The sequence below is a fragment of the Carcharodon carcharias genome, chromosome 4, assembly GCF_017639515.1.
Source record: "Carcharodon carcharias isolate sCarCar2 chromosome 4, sCarCar2.pri, whole genome shotgun sequence".
Lineage (NCBI taxonomy): Eukaryota > Metazoa > Chordata > Chondrichthyes > Lamniformes > Lamnidae > Carcharodon > Carcharodon carcharias.
This window is the reverse complement of record NC_054470.1, coordinates 62604872-62625904: the sequence shown is the minus strand read 5'-3', so window position 1 is coordinate 62625904 and position 21033 is coordinate 62604872. Positions and strand designations below refer to the sequence as shown.

The window sequence follows — 21033 nt, the reverse complement described above, 5'->3', positions numbered from 1 at the left end:
TCCTCCCCCTGCCCCCTCTCCTCCCAGCTCACTCTCCCTGCCCTCCTCCCTCTCTCCTCCCTGACCCCCTCTCTCTCTCCTCCCCGCCCCCCCTTTCCTCCCTGACCCCCTCTCTCTCTCCTCCCCACCCTCCCTACCTCCCTCTCCCCCCTCTGCTCCCCACATCCCTCTCTACCTCCCTCTCCCCTCTCTGCTCCCCACCCCCTCTCTCTCTCTCCTCCCGGCCTCCCTCTCCCTCTCTCTCCTCCCCGCCCCCCTCCCTCTCTCTCCTCCCCGCCCCCCTCCCTCTCTCTCCTCCCCGCCCCCTCCCTCTCTCTCCTCCCCGCCCCCTCCCTCTCTCTCTCCTCCCGACCCCCTCCCTCTCTCTCCTCCCCGCCCCCCTCCCTCTCTCTCCTCCCCGCCCCCCTCCCTCTCTCTCCTCCCCGCCCTTCTCCCTCTCTCTCTCCTCCCCGTCCCCTCCCTCTCTCTCTCTCTCTCTCTGTACCCTCTCTCCGCCCCCTCTCTCCTCTCCACCCCCCTCTTTCTCTCCTCTCCACCCCCTCTCTCTTTCTCCCTCTCTCTCCATCCCTCCTCTCTCTCCCTCCACCGCCCTCTCTCTCTCCACCAGCTCTCTCTTTCCACCCCCTCTCCCTCTCTCCACCACCACTCTCTCGCTCGCCACTCCTCTCTCTCTCCTCACCCCCTCTCTCTCTCTCCAACCACCCACTCTCTCTCTCTCCAACCACCCACTCTCTCTCTCTCCAACCACCCACTCTCTCTCTCTCTCCAACCACCCACTCTCTCTCTCTCCAACCACCCACTCTCTCTCTCTCCAACCACCCACTCTCTCTCTCTCCAACCACCCACTCTCTCTCTCTCCAACCACCCACTCTCTCTCTCTCCAACCACCCACTCTCTCTCTCTCCAACCACCCACTCTCTCTCTCTCCAACCACCCACTCTCTCTCTCTCCAACCACCCACTCTCTCTCTCTCCAACCACCCACTCTCTCTCTCTCCAACCACCCACTCTCTCTCTCCTCCAACCACCCACTCTCTCTCTCTCCAACCACCCACTCTCTCTCTCTCCAACCACCCACTCTCTCTCTCTCCAACCACCCACTCTCTCTCTCTCCAACCACCCACTCTCTCTCTCTCCAACCACCCACTCTCTCTCTCTCTCCAACCACCCACTCTCTCTCTCTCTCCAACCACCCACTCTCTCTCTCTCCAACCACCCACTCTCTCTCTCTCTCCAACCACCCACTCTCTCTCTCTCTCCAACCACCCACTCTCTCTCTCTCCAACCACCCACTCTCTCTCTCTCCAACCACCCACTCTCTCTCTCTCCAACCACCCACTCTCTCTCTCTCCAACCACCCACTCTCTCTCTCTCCAACCACCCACTCTCTCTCTCTCCAACCACCCACTCTCTCTCTCTCCAACCACCCACTCTCTCTCTCTCCAACCACCCACTCTCTCTCTCTCCAACCACCCACTCTCTCTCTCTCCAACCACCCACTCTCTCTCTCTCCAACCACCCACTCTCTCTCTCTCCAACCACCCACTCTCTCTCTCTCCAACCACCCACTCTCTCTCTCTCTCCAACCACCCACTCTCTCTCTCTCCAACCACCCACTCTCTCTCTCTCCAACCACCCACTCTCTCTCTCTCCAACCACCCACTCTCTCTCTCTCCAACCACCCACTCTCTCTCTCTCCAACCACCCACTCTCTCTCTCTCCAACCACCCACTCTCTCTCTCTCCAACCACCCACTCTCTCTCTCTCCAACCCCCCACTCTCTCTCTCTCCAACCACCCACTCTCTCTCTCTCCAACCACCCACTCTCTCTCTCTCCAACCACCCACTCTCTCTCTCTCCAACCACCCCCTCTCCCTCCTGCCCCCCTCCCTCCTGCCCTGCTCTCTCTCTCCTTCTCCCCGCTCCTTCCCCCCTCCTCCCGACTCCCCCTCTCTCTCTCTCTCTCCTCCCCGCCCCCCCTCTTTCTCTCTCTCCTCCCCGCCACCTCCCTCTCCTCCCCTCCCCCTCTCTCCCTCTCCTCCCTGCCCCCCCTCTCACTCTCCTCCCTGCACCCCCCTCACTCTCTCTCCTCCCTGCCCCCCCTCTCTCTCTCTCCTCCCTGCCCCCCTCTCTTTCTCTCCTCCCTGCCCCCCCTCTCTCTCTCTCTCTCCTCCCTGCCCCCCTCTCTTTCTCTCCTCCCTGCCCCTCCTCTCTCTCCTCCCCGCCTCCTCTCTCTCTCCCCTGCCCGCCTCCTCTCTCTCTCCAACCACCCCCTCTCTCTCTCCAACCACCCCCTCTCTCTCTCCAACCACCCCCTCTCTCTCTCCAACCACCCCCTCTCTCTCTCCAACCACCCCCTCTCTCTCTCCAACCACCCCCTCTCTCTCTCCAACCACCCCCTCTCTCTCTCCAACCACCCCCTCTCTCTCTCCAACCACCCCCTCTCTCCCTCCTGCCCCTGCTCTCTCTCTCCTTCTCCCCGCTCCTTCCCCCCTCCTCCCGACTCCCCCTCTCTCTCTCCTCCCCGCCCCCCCTCTTTCTCTCTCTCCTCCCCGCCACCTCCCTCTCCTCCCCTCCCCCTCTCTCCCTCTCCTCCCTGCCCCCCCTCTCACTCTCCTCCCTGCACCCCCCTCACTCTCTCTCCTCCCTGCCCCCTCTCTCTCTCTCTCCTCCCTGCCCCCCTCTCTTTCTCTCCTCCCTGCCCCCTCTCTCTCTCTCTCTCCTCCCTGCCCCCCTCTCTTTCTCTCCTCCCTGCCCCTCCTCTCTCTCCTCCCCGCCTCCTCTCTCTCTCCCCTGCCCGCCTCCTCTCTCTCCTCCCCACCTCCTCTCTCTCTCTCCTCCCCGCCTCCTCTCTCTCTCTAACCACCCACTCTCTCTCTCCAACCACCCACTCTCTCTCTCCAACCACCCCCTCTCTCTCTCCAACCACCCCCTCTCTCTCTCCAACCACCCCCTCTCCCTCCTGCCCCCTCCCTCCTGCCCCTGCTCTCTCTCTCCTTCTCCCCGCTCCTTCCCCCCTCCTCCCGACTCCCCCTCTCTCTCTCCTCCCCGCCCCCCCTCTTTCTCTCTCTCCTCCCCGCCCCCCCTCTTTCTCTCTCTCCTCCCCGCCACCTCCCTCTCCTCCCCTCCCCCTCTCTCCCTCTCCTCCCTGCCCCCCCTCTCACTCTCCTCCCTGCACCCCCCTCACTCTCTCTCCTCCCTGCCCCCCTCTCTTTCTCTCCTCCCTGCCCCCTCTCTCTCTCTCTCTCCTCCCTGCCCCCCTCTCTTTCTCTCCTCCCTGCCCCTCCTCTCTCTCCTCCCCGCCTCCTCTCTCTCTCCCCTGCCCGCCTCCTCTCTCTCTCTCCTCCCCGCCTCCTCTCTCTCTCTCCTCTTCGCCCCCCCTCTCTTTACTCTGCCCTCTCTCTCTTTACTCCACCCCCCCTCTCCTCTCTGCCCCCCTCTCTCTCCCCTCTCCTCCTCCACTCTCTCTCTCTCTCTCTCTCCTCTCCACCCCCCATTCTCTCTCTCTCCTCTCCACACCCGTTCTCTCTCTCTCCTCTCCACACCCCGTTCTCTCTCTCTCCTCTCCACACCCCGTTCTCTCTCTCTCCTCTCCACACCCCGTTCTCTCTCTCTCCGCTCCTTCCCCTCTCTCCACTCCACCCCCACCCCCTGTCTCTCTCCTCCCTGCCCCCTCTCTCTCTCTCTTCTCCCTGCCCCCTCTCTCTTCTCTCCTCCCTCCTCTCTCTCTCTCTCCACTCCACCCATCCCTCTCTCTCTCTCTCTCTCTCTCTGCTCCACCCATCCCTCCCTCTATCTCTCTCCTCTCCGCTCTCCCTCTCTCTCTCTCCTTTCCGCAATCCCCTTTCTCTCTCTCTCCTCTCCGCCCCCCCTCTCTCTCACTCTCCTCTCCGTCCCCCCCCTCTCTCTCTCTCCTCTCCGCACCCCCCTCTCTCTCTCTCCTCTCCGTCCCCCCCCCTCTCTCTCTCTCCTCTCCGTCACCCCCCTCTCTCTCTCTTCTCCGCCCCCCCCTCCTCTCCGCCCCCCTCTCTCTCACTCTCCTCTCCACCCCCCTTTTCTCTCCTCTCCGCCCCCCTCTCTCTCTCTCACCTCTCCGCCCCCCTCTCTCTCTCTCCTCCCCATCCCCCCTCTCCTTCCTGCCCCCTCTCTCCTCCCCACACCCTCTCTCCTGCCCCCTCTCTCCTCCCCACACCCTCTCTCCATCTTGCCCCCCCTCTCTCCTATCTGCCCCCTCTCCTCCCCCACACCCCTTTCCTCCCCATCCCCCCTCTCCTCCCCAAACCCCCTCCCTCCCTCTCTCTCTTCCATACCCCCTCACTCTCTCTCCTACCCCCCTCCCTCTCTCCTCCCACCACCTCCCCGCCCCCTCCCTCTCTCATTCCCATCCCCCTCCCTGCCTCTCCCTGCCACCCTCTCCTCCCCACCCCTCTCACTGCCCCCCTCTCCTCCCCACCTCCCCTTCCCTGCCTCTCCCTGCCACCCTCTCCTCCCCACCCCTCTCACTGCCCCCCTCTCCTCCCCACCTCCCCTTCCCTTTCCAGCTCCCTTCACCCTCTCCTCCCCAACCCCCCTCCCTCCCTCTTTTCCTCACACCCCTCACTCTCTCTCCTCCCCATCCCCCCTCTCCTTCCTGCCCCTCTCTCTCCTCCCCACACCCTCTCTCCATCTTGCCCCCCTCTCTCCTACCTGACCCCCTCTCCTCCTCCACCCCCCTTTCCTCCCCATCCCCCCTCTCCTCCCTCTCTTCCAAACCCCCCTCACTCTCTCTCCTCCCCCCCCTCCCTCTCTCTTCCCCCCCTCCCTCTCTCTTCCCCCCCCTCCCTCTCTCTTCCCCCCCCTCTCTCCACCCCCTCCCTCTCTCCTCACCCCTCCCCGCCCCCTCCCTCTCTCCTCCCCCCTCCCCGCCCCCTCCCTCTCTCCTCCCCCCTCCCCGCCACCTCCCTGCCCCCTCTCTCTCTCCTCCCCCCTCTCTCTCTCTCCTCCCCCCTCTCTCTCTCTCCTCCCCCCTCTCTCTCTCTCTCTCCTCCCCTCCTCTCTCTCCTCCCCCCTCGCTTTCTCCTCCCCCCTCTCTCTCTCTCCTCCCCTCCTCTCTCTCCTCCCCCCTCGCTTTCTCCTCCCCCCTCTCTCTCTCTCTCTCCTCCCCTCCTCTCTCTCCTCCCCCCTCGCTTTCTCCTCCCCCCCTCTCTCTCCTCCTCCCTCTCTCCTCCCCCCTTCTCCCTCCTCCCCCCGTCTCTCTCCTCCCCCACCCTCGCTTTCTCCCCCCCTCTCTCTCCTCCTCCCTCTCTCCTCCCCCCTTCTCTCTCCTCCCCCCTCTCCCTCACACCCCGTCTCTCTCTCCTCACTCCCCTCCCTCTCTCCTCACACCCCTCCCTCTCTCCTCACACCCCTCCCTCTCTCCTCACACCCCTCCCTCTCCCTCCTCTCCTCCCCCCATCCTTTCCTCCCTATTCCCCTCTCCTCCCCAACCCCCCTCACTCTCTCTCTTTCTTCCATACCCCCCTCACTCTCTCCTCCCCGCGGTCCTTCCTCTCTCCTCCCCTCTCTCCCTGTTCCCCCTCCCTCTCATTTGTGCCACCCCTCTCTCCTCCCCCCTTCTCCCTGCCCCACCTCTCTACTCCCCATCCCCCCTCCCTCTCTTTCCTGCCACCCCTCTCTCCTTCCTGCCACCCCTCTCTCCTTCCTGCGCCCCCACTCTCTTTACTGCCCCCCTCTATCTCTCCTCCCCATCATCCCCAACCGTCCTCCCTCCATCCCCCTTTCCGCCCCAACCCACCTCCCTCCCTCTCTTTCTTCCATACCCCCTCACTCTCTCTTCCATACCCCCTCCTCCCCGCCCCTCCCTCTCTTTCTCTCCTCCCCCTCCTCCCCGCCCCTCCCTCTCTCCTCCCCCTCCTCCCTCTCTCCTCCCCGCCTCCTGCCTCCTCTTCCCCTCTCTCCTCCCCCACCCCCTTTTCCTCCCCACCCCTCCCTCTCTCCTCCCCCCTCCTCCCCGCCTCCTGCCTCCTCTTCCCCTCTCTCCTCCCCCACCCCCTTTTCCTCCCCAACCCCCCAGCCCCTTTTCCTCCCCAACCCCCCTCCCTCCCTCCCTCTCTCTCTCTTCCATACCCTCCTCCCTGCCCTCTCCCTCTCTCCTCCCTGCCTCCTCCTTCTCTCCTCCCCTCCTCCTCCCTCCCTCCCACCCCCCTCCCCTCCTGCTCTCCTCCCCCTCCTTTTCCTCCCTAACCCCCCTCCCTCCCTCTCTTCCATACCCCCTCCCTCTCTCTTCCATACACCCCTCCTCCCCGACCCCCTCCTTCTCTCCTCCCCCTCCTCCCCGCACCCCACTCTGTCCTCCCCTTCCCTCACCTTCCTGCCCCCCTCCCCCTCTCCTCCCCCTCTCTCTCCTCCTCCCTCCCCGCCCCCTCCCTCTCTCCCCCTCCCTCCTCAACCCCCTCACTTTCTCCCTCCTTCCTTCCCACCCCCTCTCCTCTCTCCTCCCCACCCCCCCTCCTCCTCTCTCCTCCCCACCCCCCTCTCCTTCCTCCTCCCCACCCCTCCTTCCTCCTCCCCACCCCGCCTCTCCTTCCTCCTCCCCACCCCCCCTCTCCTTCCTCCTCCCCACCCCCCTCCTCCGTCTCTTCCCAGCAGCAAATGCCGATCGGTTCAACTTCTCATTGGCACAAGATCTCTGTGTGTACCCCCGGCTGCGGGCCGGACCGCCGTCTCCGCCCAAAGACGGGAGCGGCGGCCGCGAACAAGCTGCATCCACTGAGGAGCATCGGCCGCCGAGCAACCAGGGAGGAGGAGGAGAGGGGAGGGAGGAGGAAGAAGAGGCGGCGGGAGGCAGGCGTTGGGGAGCCCGGGCTCCGAGGCTTTGCTGCGGCTCGAACCGTGGGACAGGGGCGCTGGCAGCGCGAGCAGGTACCCCCGCCCCCCGGACAGCCCGTACGCTCTACTCGAAGCTTCTCGGACACGATCGAGATCCCGATCGGGACTCGGTGGCAACACCACGAACTCGCCTCACTGCAGTCAGCCGGGGGCAGGAGGCCTCCAGCTACAGCAGCCGCTCCAAGCCGGCTGTCAAAGTCGCGGCAAGAACCTAGCTCTGGGGCACGGGGCCATGGACACAGCCACAGGAGTCTCCCGGCCAGCAGGTAAAGGGGCACGGGTGAATATAACTTCATTATAAGGGGAGCTGGAAAGGGGCGGGCCCCGGGCGCCAGCGAGCTGGGACATTCAGTAACTTTTGGTCGCTTTTGAAAGAGCTGCTCTAGCTGGTTTGGGGGTCGTGGGTGGAAGTAGGAGAGCTGGACGTATGTGTGTGATATCAGGATATTACTTGCCCTTGTGATATAATTAAGATCGTTTGTATATTTTTCTAGACATAGCCCAGGATTAAAAGTGCTGTTGGCAAAGGTGGCCCTGTGGAAGAGATTAACATCTCTGTCGAGGTCTCTATTGTTTGGCCGCTGTTCAGAATCGATGCAGATCGGGAGAGCTCGCTGGAGTGGGGCATTAGATGGAAGTGCAGTAGATAAAAGCCTCCTTTCTGAATTTAGGAGGGGGAGGCACAGACCTGGAGAAGCAAACCTCATTTCGGTTTGGGAGGGATATTGCAAGGACTTTTGAGGCGTTCGCGACCAAATCAACAACTATAGCACCTTTAAAGTAATAAACCGTCCGGTACTTCACAGGCGCATTGGGAAACATATTATTACACCGAGCCATATAAGGAAATGTAGGTCAGATCACAAAAAAGCTTGGCCAAAGAGTGACTTAAAGGAAGAAAGCGAGGTTGAAGTGCAAAGAGTATATTCTAGAGCTTGGGCCTAGGCAACTGAAGGCACAGCCACCAATGCTACTGATTAAAATCAGGATGCACAGGAGGCCAGAATTCGAGAACCGCAGATACCTCGGAGGGTTGTGGACCTGGAGATTATAGATGGGGAGGGGCAAACCCATAGAGGAATTTGAAAACACAGATAAGAGTTTTGAAATTAAGACGTTGCTTCACCACGAGTCAGTGTACATCAGCGGGCATAGGGGTGATGGGGGACAGGACGTGATGTGAGTTAAGACCAGGGTTTAAAATCATTAAAACACCTAGCTAAAGGAATAAAAACAGAAAATGCTGGTAATACACTGCAGTCAGGCAGCATCTGTGGAGGGGAGGAATAGAGTTAACATTTCAGGTCTGTGACCTATCATCAGATACGATTTCTACAATCTGCAATACTTTTGCTTTAGTCCGAGCTAAACAAAAGTGGTATCTGTTGATAAAGAAGAATAATGCAGAAGAGTGCAAAATTAAAAATAGAAATTGCTTATGTTTTGCTCAGTCATAGGCAAATCAACTTCTGTTTTTCCAATCATTCTGTTAATGATAAGGCAAGTTCACAGAAGATGGTGTCACTCAAATTAAACTTACAATAACTGGACAGCTTCATACAAGTGGTAAGGGTGATTAGTTTCTAATTACAGTGGATGGTTATGGGTTTTGCTCCTGATGTATTAAATTCAACTTATGAAGTGTTTCCTCATTTCTTGGGTGGACTGCTGGGTGAAATTGCATGTATTGTGCAGCCCATTGGATCTCCAGGAAAAGTCATTAACAGCCAATGTTCATCATGTGACATTGTAGACTGATCCAGAATAATATGAGTCGTGATTTGGAAGAGGTTTGTGGCTTTGTCTGCTTCACCACTTTGGAAAGTTATTGTTTTACATAGACTTTGTCACAAGAAATAGGTCTTGAAAATCTGCCTTCAGAGATCATCTAATTGAAAGCAAACAGTCTGTATTTGTCTTTTTATTTGAAATACCCAAAATTAGGATTTGGAAGTTGTTTGCATAAAATAAAAATGCTTGGAACTTGACTTTTTTTTAATATTACAAAAAATAAGAACTCCTTCAACCCTTGTCCAACATTGAATTCTGCAACATTCAGAACGTGTTCATGCTGCTTACCTTGTTATGATTTCAGTTATTACTACTTTAGAAGATGTCTTGTGTGTCAGCTCTTCTTCAGGCTTCCACCTAAATGTATTCACAAAGATGATTTACAAGTGATAGTTCCCCTGCACCCTGATTTCTGGTGGGCACAGTTACACTTTTTTGTCTGAATAAAAACTGTTCCCAGCCCAGAGCTGACTCATTGTTCTGCATTTACTTTGAGAATCCAAACTGAAACCATCTTTTGTATCCTGAAAGGCATCATATGATGACAGATGTTAATATAGCATGTCACTACAGTGTACAATGACATATTGTGCTTTAGATACAGTTATAGCAAGTGTCTTTCTTACACTTTGTGAATCGAGATTCATTGTAGGTTGACTTGCCTTTCTTCCATGTAATTTTAAACAAACAAGATTGGTTTAACTTGCACTTAATGTGACTCAGTGATCATTAGGTTGCTCATTCTGTAGGTTTCAATGTCAAACATGGAACTACTGGTTTCAAAACAAAGTAAGCTTGTTTTATAATAAAGGTTGGGCTGGCTTCCCTGGGCTCGGTAAGTATAAACAGACAGCTGACCATACAAACCAGTGGGGTTCCTGATTTACCTCCAGTGTGTCCCGAGTTAATTTCCTTCATGGATGTTGTGGTTGACTTTAGGAGTCCTGACTTAAGGATGGAAAAGTAGCCAGCGTTCTGGCTTCTGGAACTGCACCTAACAAGAAGTCAATGTTTTCCAAAGAAAAGAGAAAGTGGGAGACAAGAATAGAAACTTAAGTGAGGCACAACAATGTCATTTTCACGTGGTCCATCTCTGACACTTCCCTTCCCTTCCTTGACCTCTCTGTTTCAATCTCTGGTGATAGACTGTCCACCAATATCCATTACAAACCCACCGACTCCCACAGCTATCTCGACTACAGCTCCTCACACCCCGCTTCCTGTAAGGACTCCATCCCATTCTCTCAGTTCCTTCGCCTCCATCGCATCTGTTCTGATGATGCTACCTTCAAAAACAGTTCCTCTGACATGTCCTCCTTCTTCCTTAACCGAGGTTTTCCACCCACGGTCGTTGACAGGGCCCTCAACCGTGTCCGGCCCATCTCCCGTGCATCCGCCCTCACGCCTTCTCCTCCCTCCCAGGGTCCCCCTTGTCCTCACTTATCACCCCACCAGCCTCCGCATTCAAAGGATGATCCTCCACCATTTCCGCCAACTCCAGAATGATGCCACCACCAAACACATCTTCCTTTCACCCCCCCTATCGGCATTCCGTCGGGATCGCTCCCTTCGGGACACCCTGGTCCGCTCCTCCATCACCCCCTACTCCTCAACCCCCTCCTATGGCACCACCCCATGCCCACGCAAAAGATGCAACACCTGCCCCTTCACTTCCTCTCTCCTCACCGTCCAAGGACCCAAACACTCCTTTCAAGTGAAGCAGCATTTCACTTGCATTTCCCCCAACTTAGTCTACTGCATTCGTTGCTCCCAATGTGGTCTCCTCTACATTGGAGAGACCAAATGTAAACTGGGCGACCGCTTTGCAGAACATCTGCGGTCTGTCCGCAAGAATGACCCAAACCTCCCTGTCGCTTGCCATTTTAACACTCCACCCTGCTCTCTTGCCCACATGTATGTCCTTGGCTTGCTGCATTGTTCCAGTGAAGCCCAACGCAAACTGGAGGAACAACACCTCATCTTCCGACTAGGCACTTTACAGCCTTCCGGACTGAATATTGAATTCAACAACTTTAGGTTGTGAGCTCCTGCCCCCATCCCCACCCCCTTTCTGTTTCCCCCTTCCTTTTTTTTCCAATAAATTATAAAGATTTTCCTTTTCCCACCTATTTCCATTATTTTTAAAATAAAAACATTTTTTTTTAAAAAATTAAAAAAAAAAATTTTTTTAAATCTTTTATGCTCTCCCCACCCCCACTAGAGCTATACCTTGCGTGTCCTACCATCCATTCTTAATTAGCACATTCGTTTAGATAATATCACCAACTTTAACTTTAACACCTATGTGTTCTTTTGTACTATTGTTGTTGACATCTTTTGATGATCTGCTTCTATCACTGCTTGTTTGTCCCTACAACCACACCCCCACTCCACTTCTCTCTCTCTCTCTCTCTCCGCCCCCCCACACACACACCTTAAACCAGCTTATATTTCACCTCTTTCTTGGACTCGAACTCAAGTTCTGTCGAAGGGTCATGAGGACTCGAAACGTCAACTCTTTCCTTCTCCGCCGATGCTGCCAGACCTGCTGAGTTTTTCCAGGTAATTCTGTTTTTGTTTTTGAATGAATGAGTGTGTCTGGTCTTTGGAGTGTTTGCAGTCTAACAAATGGGGTCATGCTACAGCATGGTGGAGACCTGAGGTTACAATTTACCCCATCCAACCACATTGAAAGTATAACCTCTTAATTTAACATTTTATTCAAATTAATGCAGACTGGTTGACTGCTTTGTGGAATACCTTCGCTCAGTCCACAAGCATGACCCAGACCATTTAGTTGCTTGCCATTTCTACACACTATCTTGCTCTCGTGCGCACATGTCCGTCCCTGGCCTGCTGCAATGTTCCAGTGAAGCCCAACACAAACTGGAGGAATAGCACCTCATCTTCCGATTAGGCACTTTACAGCCTTCTGGACTTAACAGTGAGTTCAACAACTTCAAACCATGAACTCGCTCCTCCATCTTTACTCCTTTTTAAATTCATTTTTATTTATTCATTTTTTTTTCCTTTTTCCCCAACCCCCCACCCCCACAGGTGTCACTTGTTTTTATGATTTCCTTTCACAGAGCGCTTGTTCTGCTATCAATACATACCTTTGTGCCACTATCAGCATCTTCTTTAGTCTTTAACATTCCCTTTGTCCTACGTCCATGACATCTTTGTCAAATTTCTCCATAGCTCTCACCTATCCCTGACCTTCTATTTTGCTCCACCTGCTACAACCTTTCTTAAACAGTATAAAATCCATCACGTTTTGACTTCTCTTTAACTCTGAAGAAGTCATACGGACTTGAAGCATAAAGCTCTGTATCTCTCTCCACAGATGCTGCCAGATCTACTGAGTTTTTGCAGCATTTTCTGTTAATATTTACTTCAAATTATCTGGCCATTCAATTTTTTTAGTCCTGAATTCCCTCTTTTCTGTTTGTTTAATCAAATTGTTGGTTAATTCACACTTTTTGATGCATAAATGACTTTGAATTGAAGCACAATGTAGCAGCAAGAGCTATTAAGATTTCAATTTCTTATTTTTGCCATTTAGCTTTCTTCATTTCTGTCCTGGAGGTGATATCTCATGCTGGGTGTTGGCCTTGAGTTCCTTACCCAGTTATACTGCACACTTTGAGCCCAAGTTTGCTTGGTTGTTTGACAGTGTGTCATAGGTGAGGCTGATCCTGTTTCTGTGCTGCTCAGAACAGCAGCAAGAACTTGAATTTGTATAATGGCTTTCAAGTAGAAAAAACACTGCAAGGAGGTCACAGAAGCATAATCAGATAATAATTGGGTGCTGGTCCAAAAAAAAGGTATGGGGTAGAGCGAGTGCAGGGTGACTAAAATTTTTGTCAGAGATTGATTTTAAGATGATTGGAGATTTATGTGTGGCATTCTAGTGGTGGGCCAAAGGGAGGGGAGATGCGCAAGAGGCCAGATGTGTACCAATGAAGAATTATGGAGGGATTGGTAGGTGGGGGAATGGGAGATGGTTGTAGTGCTGCAGGAGGTTAGGGAAGGAGAGAGGTGATGCCATGAAATAATTTGAATGCAGGGATGAGAATTTTATCTTTGAAGCCTTGCCAGGACTGGGAGCTGTAGAGGTCATAAAACATGGGTGATGGATGTGCAGAATCAAGTGTGGATTGGGTCTGAGTACCAGATTTTTAGATGGGTTGAATAGATGAGCTTTCAAAGCATAAGAATAGGACACCTTCCAGAAGAGTATTAGAATATTTCAGTCGTAAGAAATAGGAGAGGCCATTCAGCCCCTCAAGCCTACTCTGCCATTCAGTAGATCAAACCTGATCTGATTGTGGCTTTAACTCCATTTTCCTGCAGGGTCATTGAATATTTTCAAGGCTGATAGGTTTTTGATAGACAATGGAGTCAAAGGTTATGGGGGTGGGGGGTAGACAGGAAAGTGGAGATGAGGCACAACCAGATCAGCTATGATCTTGTCAAATGGCAGAGCAGGCTTGAAGGGACAAATGGCCCACTCCTGCTGCTAAGTCCTAAGTTCCTGCTTGCTTCCCATAACCCTTGACACTCTTGTTGATCATAAATCTGTTTAACTCAGCTCTAAATATATCCAATGACCAGGCCTCCATTGCTCACTGAGGCGGTGAATTCCAAAAATTAATGACCCTTGGAGGGAAGAAATTCTTCCTCATCTCTGTTTTAAATGAGATACCCTTATTTTGAAACTGTGCCCCCTAGTTCTAGATTCCCCCACAAGGGGTAACATCCTCCCAGAGTCATCCACCCTGTCAAGTTCCCTCATATGTTTCTTACGTATGTTTCAATAAGATCATCTTTGCTCTTACCCTTCTAAACTGCAATGTGTATAGCCCTAACTTGCTCAACCTTTCCTCATAAATCAACCCCTTCACTTCAGGAATTAGCTGAGTGAACCTTCTATGAATTGTTTCCAGTGCATTTATATGTGAGCTTAAAAAACCGTTCACTATGCTTCAGATGCAGTCTCACTAAGGCCCTGTACAACTGTAGCAAGACATGCCTACTTTTATACTCTATTCCCCTTGTAATAAAGGCCAGAATTCCAATTGCCTTCCTTACTGTACCTGCATGCTAACATTTTGTGATTCATATACCCCCCCTCCCCCAGATTTCTGCAGGGGTATCTCACTTAAATGATCTGCTTTTCTATTCATCCTGCCAAAGTGGACAATCTCATATTTTTCTACATTCCCACTCCATTTGCCAATTTTTTGCCCACTTATTAACCTGTCTTTATCCCTTTGCAGACTCTTTGTTTTCTCCTCACAACTTGTTTTCTCACCTATCATTGTGTCGTCGCCAAATATAACTACCATACACTCGGTTCCTTCATCCAAGTCATTAATGTAGATTGTAAATAGTTGAGGCCCCAGCACTAATCTCTGTGTTAGTTCTCCACCTGAAAATTTATCCTGACACTCTGCTTCCTATTAGCTAACCAATCCTCTATCCATGCCAATATGTTACCCCAACATCAATTGCTCTTATTTTGCGTAACAACCTTTTATGTGGCACCTCAGAAATGCCTTCTGAAAATCCAAATACACCAAATCTACTGGTTCCCCATTATTCACTTTGCTTGTTACATCCTCAAAGAATTCTAACAATTAGTCAAACATGATTTCCCTTTCACAAAATCACGTTGACTCTGCCTGCTTGCATTATGATTTTCCAAATATCTTGCTATTACCTCATTAATAATAATTCAAACATTTTTTTCTCTGACAGATGCTAGACTAATTGGCTGATAATTTTCTGCTTTCTGTTTCCCTCCTTTCTTGAATAGTGGTGTTAAATTTGTGGTTTTCCAATCCTCTGGGACCTTTTCAGAATTCAGGAAATTTTGGAATTTTGCAATCTGAGGTCTGGGGGTGACAGCGAGGTAGATAGGGGTTTCAGAGGCAGATGGAATGATCCAACTGTGGAAAGGAGTGCTGTTATGGAGCTTGAATTGGCAGTCTTTGTGATGGAATGGGCATGAAATCAGAAGTTCAACTCTGGGTCAAACAGGACACAGGTTGTGAACAGGCTGATTCAGTCTGAGACAGTGCAAGGGAAAAAGGATGAAATCAGTGGCAAGGCCGTTGTGATGTAGGTCAAAGATGAGGAGTTTAGTCTTCCCAATGTTTAACTGGAGAAAATTGTGGCTCACCCAAGACTGCATATCGGATAAGTAGTGTGACTGCTCAGAAGTGGTGGAGAGGTAAAGCTGGGTGCCATAAGTGTAAATGTGCAAGCTGACTCTGTAGCTGCAGATGATGTTGCCAAGTGACAGGATAAATCTGAGGAAGGGAGGGGGTTCAAGGATAGATCATTGAAGTATTCCAGAGGTAATGGTGTGGAAGTGAGCCAGAGATGCTCTGACTAAGATTTGATACTTAAGAATGGAGCCAAGCAAGGCAGTCCCAGTGATCTGGATAATTAATACAAAGGTGTTGGGGAGGTTGATATGGTTGAGGACTGTAGAGAGGTTAGAGAGGGCAAGGAAGAAATTCACCAACTATGGTGACCCAAGGTGATGGAGGATATAATTTGTGGACCATTTCAAGGTGTGGCAGGTGCAAAAGCTTGATTCGAGAGATTCAAACATGGAAGTTGCAGGAATGATGGCCGTGGATTATGATCTACTGGATCCATTTAACAATTTTTCACAATTTTTTTGTAAAAACATGGGGCAAATTAAGGCTTTTCTGTAACTTGTTTTCTTTTTGCTGAGAGTCTCATGTATGTATTTTAATCAATCTTGAGATATTTTTATTAGTACTGATTGAAGTACACATCATGGTAAATTATTGGTAATATCATGATATTATTTACTCTGTTGCTGCCTACTCCTGTATACATCACATTACTCCTTTAGCAATCTTTTGTGGAACTCAGTATCCAAGTTATTGTCTGACTGCATTGTCACATTATTGTGTTGTAGATGTGCGTCTTCAAGCAAAATGATAATGGACAATGGCACTGTAGAGAAAATAAAACTGACATTATATGTAGTACTGAGTCATTTTGGAAAAACAACCATCAGACTTGACCAGTTAATATAAACCATATAAAAATATTTTCTGTTTATCAAAGTCTCGGGGTATTGCCTTGGGGTATTAAGTAATCAGCTATTCAACAAGACACCACCTGTGCTACATGACTTCAGTAAAGTACTATTCATTTTTGCTTTACCTTTAAGGTATAAAAAAAGCATGAAATATTAAACATTTTCAGTCACTTGTTTGTAATACTTCAAATTATTGACTAGTTTGTGATGTTATAGATCTCTCTTTTTTACTCATTCACTATTAGTCACCTTTTTTCTTGGTTTCCTTAGATTCACTGTTACGTATGCATTTAAAGTGGTCAGCCCTAGATAAATGCATATCCAGTCAAGCATGGAATTCAGGCATGCCAAACCACTGCCCAATTACCCAGGCATAGAATGATCCTAGCCAGTATGTACGCCCAGGAGACTTCACTGGCATCAGGGTGGCTTTTTCAATCGTGAATCAACTTACTTTTTGTTTGCGACGCTTATTTTCCCACTCTCTCCATTTTAATGGAACCAACTACGCCACATCCCAGGGTGGGCAAGTTGTGAACTGGGGGCTAGAGGGATTTGGAATAGCAGGTGAGGGCCATGGGCAGTGCTGGACTGTACAATGAGTTCGATCAGAGGGTAGCCATAAATGGGTCTTTTTCTGGTTGGTGGGATGTAGCCACAGGGATCAGTGCTGAGGCATCAACTTTTTATAACTTATATAAATGACTTGGGTGAAGGGACAGATGGTATAGTTGCTAAATTTGCTAACGACACAAATATAGGTAGGAAAGTAAGTTGTGAAGAGGATCTAAGCAGGCTACAAAGTGATATAGGTTAAGTGAGTGGGCAAAGACCTAGCAAATGGAGTATAATGTGAGCAAATGTGAAATTGTCCATTTTGCAGGAAGAATAAAAAAGAAGCATATAATCTAAATGTTGAGAGATTGCAGAGCTCTGAATGTCCTGGTGCATGAATCACGAAAGGCTAATATGCAGCAAGTAATTAGGAAAGCTAGTAGAATGGTTTTATTTATTGCGAGGGAAAGTTAAAAAAAAGTAGGGAGGCTATGCATCAGTTGTACAGGGCACTGGTGAGACCACATCGTGAGTACTGTGTACAGTAATGTTCTCCTTCTTTAAGGAAAGATATAAATGCATTAAAAACAGTTCTGAAACAGTTTACTGAGCTAATACCAGGAATGGGTGGGTTGTCTTATGGGGAAAGGTTTGACAGGCTAGGCTTGTATCTACTGGATTTTAGAAGAGTAAGAGGTGAGTTCATCAAAACCTTTAAGATCCTGAAGGATCTTGACAGAATAGATGTGGAGAGGATGTTTCCTATTGTGGGAGAATCTAGAACTAATGGTCACGGTTTAAAAATAAGGGGTCGCTCATTGAAGACAGAGACGAGGAGAAATTTTTTCTCTGAGAGTTGTGAGTCTTTGGAACTCTCTTCCTCAAAAGGCAGTGGAAGCAGGGTCTTTGAATATTTTTAAGGCAGAGCTAGGTAGATTCTTGATTAACAATTCGTGAAAGGCTATTGGGGTGGGCGGGAGGTTACAATCAAATTAGCCATGATCTTATTGAATGGCGGAGCAGGCTTGAAGGGCCGAGAGGCCTACTCCTCCTAGTTCATATGTATGCACTGCCAGGGTCCATTCACTGTTTATTTTCACCCAGAGACAATGTTATATTTTAGCTTCCTACTCATCTTTGTCTAAAATAATTGTTGAGTGTGTTGGTTTTTGATTTAAATCGAGTTGGTGTTTATTGATTTAAAAGGACCATGGGAAAATGGTCTAGCAAATGGTATATGCAGTTGGTGTAAGTTCTAAATAAAGGAAAATTGTTTTTACAAACTAACCAGTTATGTACATTCTAACAGTATCAGGAATGTTCTATGCTTTAGTATGAGAAATGTTTATGCAACTTCTAGGCTAGAGAATTTGCTCCAGGTATCAAAACTATTTTTTTTCAGCTGCCTGAAATGCTTTGAATGAGATTTAGCATTATCATTCTGATTTCTAATTTAATCTTTGCTGTTACTATTAAACAAAACAGAAATCCTCCAAAGTTGGTGTCATTAATATGGATGGAAATAATTCTTCATTGCAAGTTCTTGCTATTTATATTTTTTAAAATGTATTTAATTAATAAAATAGCAAACTTTCATTAATTAAAAGTTTCCAAAAATGTATATTGTTTTCCATCTCAAAAGTGTATCCAAGTCACTCTGCTATTACTAGCCCCTACATTGCAACAGCGACTGTTTCAGTTAATTGGCTGTGAATGTCTGTAGGACAGCGTGAGGTTGTAAAAAGCAGTATATGACTGCAAGTTGTTTCTCCTCTTTACTTAGGTTTCCTCCATGTAAGTTGCTGTTGATCGTGTTCATATATGATGTTTTTGCATATCTAAACTCTTGAAGTGTTTCCAAAAGGCACTGTTTCATTTGTTACTTTAACATACATTTCCAGGCTGGCCACCAAAACAACTGTGAGGTATGGTTTTATAGTCTGACCCAGTCAATGATGCCAAGTCCTACAACACAAAATCAGATTTAATGAGGTTTGAGTAACTTTTTAATTGACACAATAGGTGGATTAAAAAAAGTGAGGAATCTCCAATGAGCTGGTGGATAAAGGGAATTTTCATATTAGCACTAAGCCAATTGTACCAGATCGTTGTCCAGTTTGTGCTGAGTCAGTTGATTTTGATCTGTGTAGTGGCAGGGGTGCTACAGTAGGACCTGTGCTCTGGTAAAAGCAAAATGAGCCAGACTGCCTGTTCCCAATAACTCAACAGCAGCTAACATTTATATAGCACCATCAGAAAAGTAAATCAAAACACTTCACAGGAATGTAATTGCATAAAAATTGACATTGAGCTGAAGGAGGAGACATTAAGACAGGTGACCAAAAAGCTTGGTCAAAGAGGTGTGTCTTACAGAGCATCTAAAAGGAAGAGAGGTAGAGAGGGAAAGAAGTTTGGGGAGAGAATCCCAGAGCTTAAGGCATAGATAGTTGAAAGCACAGCTGCCAGTACAGCAGGGAAAGGAACCTGAAGATGCCCAAATGATTAAAGCGGGAGGAATGCATAGTTCTCAGTGATTGGTCAGGCTGAAGGAGGTTACAGTTAGGGAGGGATGAGTCCATGCAGGGATTTTAATATGCGGATGGGAATTTAAAATTGGAGGCATTGGTGAACCGAAAGCCAATTTATTAGAAAGTGCATGCATCTCGTGTAGAGAATGGATCTGGCCCACATGATATCATTGCAGCCAAACAACCTGTTAATACTTGCCATGAAGGCACATATATGGTGAATGGCCGTTAGAGCAAGGTATTTTGAGGGCTGCTGGAGCATGTGAAACTTTGCATTGGGACAGCAACTGGGGTTAAAGAGGAGAGAAAATTAGCACAGAAATGGATTTTATCGATAAAAATAAAAAACTGCGGATTCTGGAAATCCAAAACAAAAACAGAATTACCTGGAAAAACTCAGCAGGTCTGGCAGCATCGGCGGAGAAGAAAAAAGTTGACGTTTCGAGTCCTCATGACCCTTCAGCAGAACTGAGTAATATTAGGAGAGGGGTGAAATATAAGCTTATATTTCTGGTTTAAGGTTGGGGGGGGATGGTGGGGGGAGAGAAGTGGGGGCGTGGGTGTTGTAGGGACAAGCAAGCAGTGATAGGAGCAGATAATCAAAAGATATCACAGACATAGGAAAAAAAAAGGTGTTGAAGGTGGTGATATTATCTAAACGAATATGCTAATTTAAGAATGGATGGCAGGACACCCAAGGTACAGCTCTAGTGGGGGTGGGGTGGAAAGACTAATAGGGCATAAAAGGTATAAATTTAAAAATAATGGAAATAGGTGGGAAAAGAAAAATCTATATAAATTTTTGGAAAAAACAAACGGCAGGGGGAAGAAACGGAAAGGGGGTGGAGATGGAGGAGGGAGTTCAAGATCTAAAGTTGTTGAATTCAATATTCAGTCTGGAAGGCTGTAAAGTGCCTAGTCGGCAGATGAGGTGCTGTTCCTCCAGTTTGCATTGGGCTTCACTGGAACAATGCAGCAAACCAAGGACAGACATGTGGGCAAGGGAGCAGGATGGAGTGTTAAAATGGCAAGCGACAGGGAGGTCTGGGTCGTTCTTGCGGACAGACGGCAGGTGTTCTGCAAAGCAGTCGCCCAGTTTATGTTTGGTCTCTCCAATGTAGAGGAGACTGCATTGGGAGCAAAGAATGCAGTAGACTAAGTTAGGGGAAATGCAAGTGAAATGCTGTTTCGCTTGAAAGGAGTGTTTGGGCCCTTGGACGATGAGGAGAGAGGAAGTGAAGGGGCAGGTGTTGCATCTTTTGCATGAGCATGGGGAGGTGCCATAGATGGGGGTTGAGGAGTATGGGGTGATGGAGGAGTGGACCAGGGTGTCCTGGAGGGAACGATCCCTACGGAATGCCAACAGGAGGGGTGAAGGGAAGATGTGATTGGTGGTGGCATCATGCTGGAGTTGGCGGAAATGGCGGAGGATGATCCTTTGAATGCGGAGGTTGGTGGGGTGATAAGTGAGGACAAGGGGGACCCTATCATGTTTCTGGGAGGGAGGAGAAGGCGTGAGGGCGGATGCACCGGAGATGGGCCTGATGCGGTTGAGGGCCCTGTCAACGACCGTGGGTGGAAAACCTCGGTTAAGGAAGAAGGAGGACATGTCATAGGAACTGTTTTTGAAGGTAGCATCATCAGAACAGATGCGACGGAGGCGAAGGTACTGAGAGAATGGGATGGAGTCCTTACAGGAAGCGGGGTGTGAGGAGTTGTAGTCGAGGTAGCTGTGGGAGTCGGTAGGCTTGTAATGGATATTGGTGGACAGTCTATCACCAGAAATTGAGACAGAGAGGTCAAGGAAGGGAAGGGAAGTGTCAGAGATGGACCATGTGAAAATGATGGAGAGGTGGAGATTGGAAGCAAAATTAATACATTTTTCCAGGTCCCAACAAGAGCATGAAGCAGCACCGAAGTAATCATCGATGTACCGGAGAAAGAGTTGTGGGAGGGGACCGGAATAGTATTATTTTATCGAATAGCTTTCAGAATAGGTGGCAACTAGTGTGCACAACTAGCATCTTACGAAATGACTGTTTCTGGCTTGCAGCTTGCATGTTCCTACATTAGGTTGCATTTCTTGGAATATTAATACTTCCAAGCTTGCTGTTGCAATTTTTGTGTGCGTACTTAATTCCACAAGCTTTCATTTAAGAACTGTAAAATTCTTAAAGTTTGACAGAAATACACTTCTTTTAGTTTA

General features: G+C 49.7%; 1 protein-coding gene across 1 annotated transcript in view; it reads left to right on the top strand.

The window, feature by feature from the left end:
- Positions 1-6590: 6590 nt before the first annotated feature.
- Positions 6591-21033, top strand: part of LOC121277054 (E3 ubiquitin-protein ligase RNF38) — a 232357-nt gene continuing 217914 nt past the window's right edge. The window contains exon 1 of the mRNA XM_041185980.1: positions 6591-7132. Coding sequence (XP_041041914.1) covers positions 7099-7132 — 34 coding nt within the window. The 5' untranslated portion in view covers positions 6591-7098. The remainder of the gene's footprint in view (positions 7133-21033) is intronic.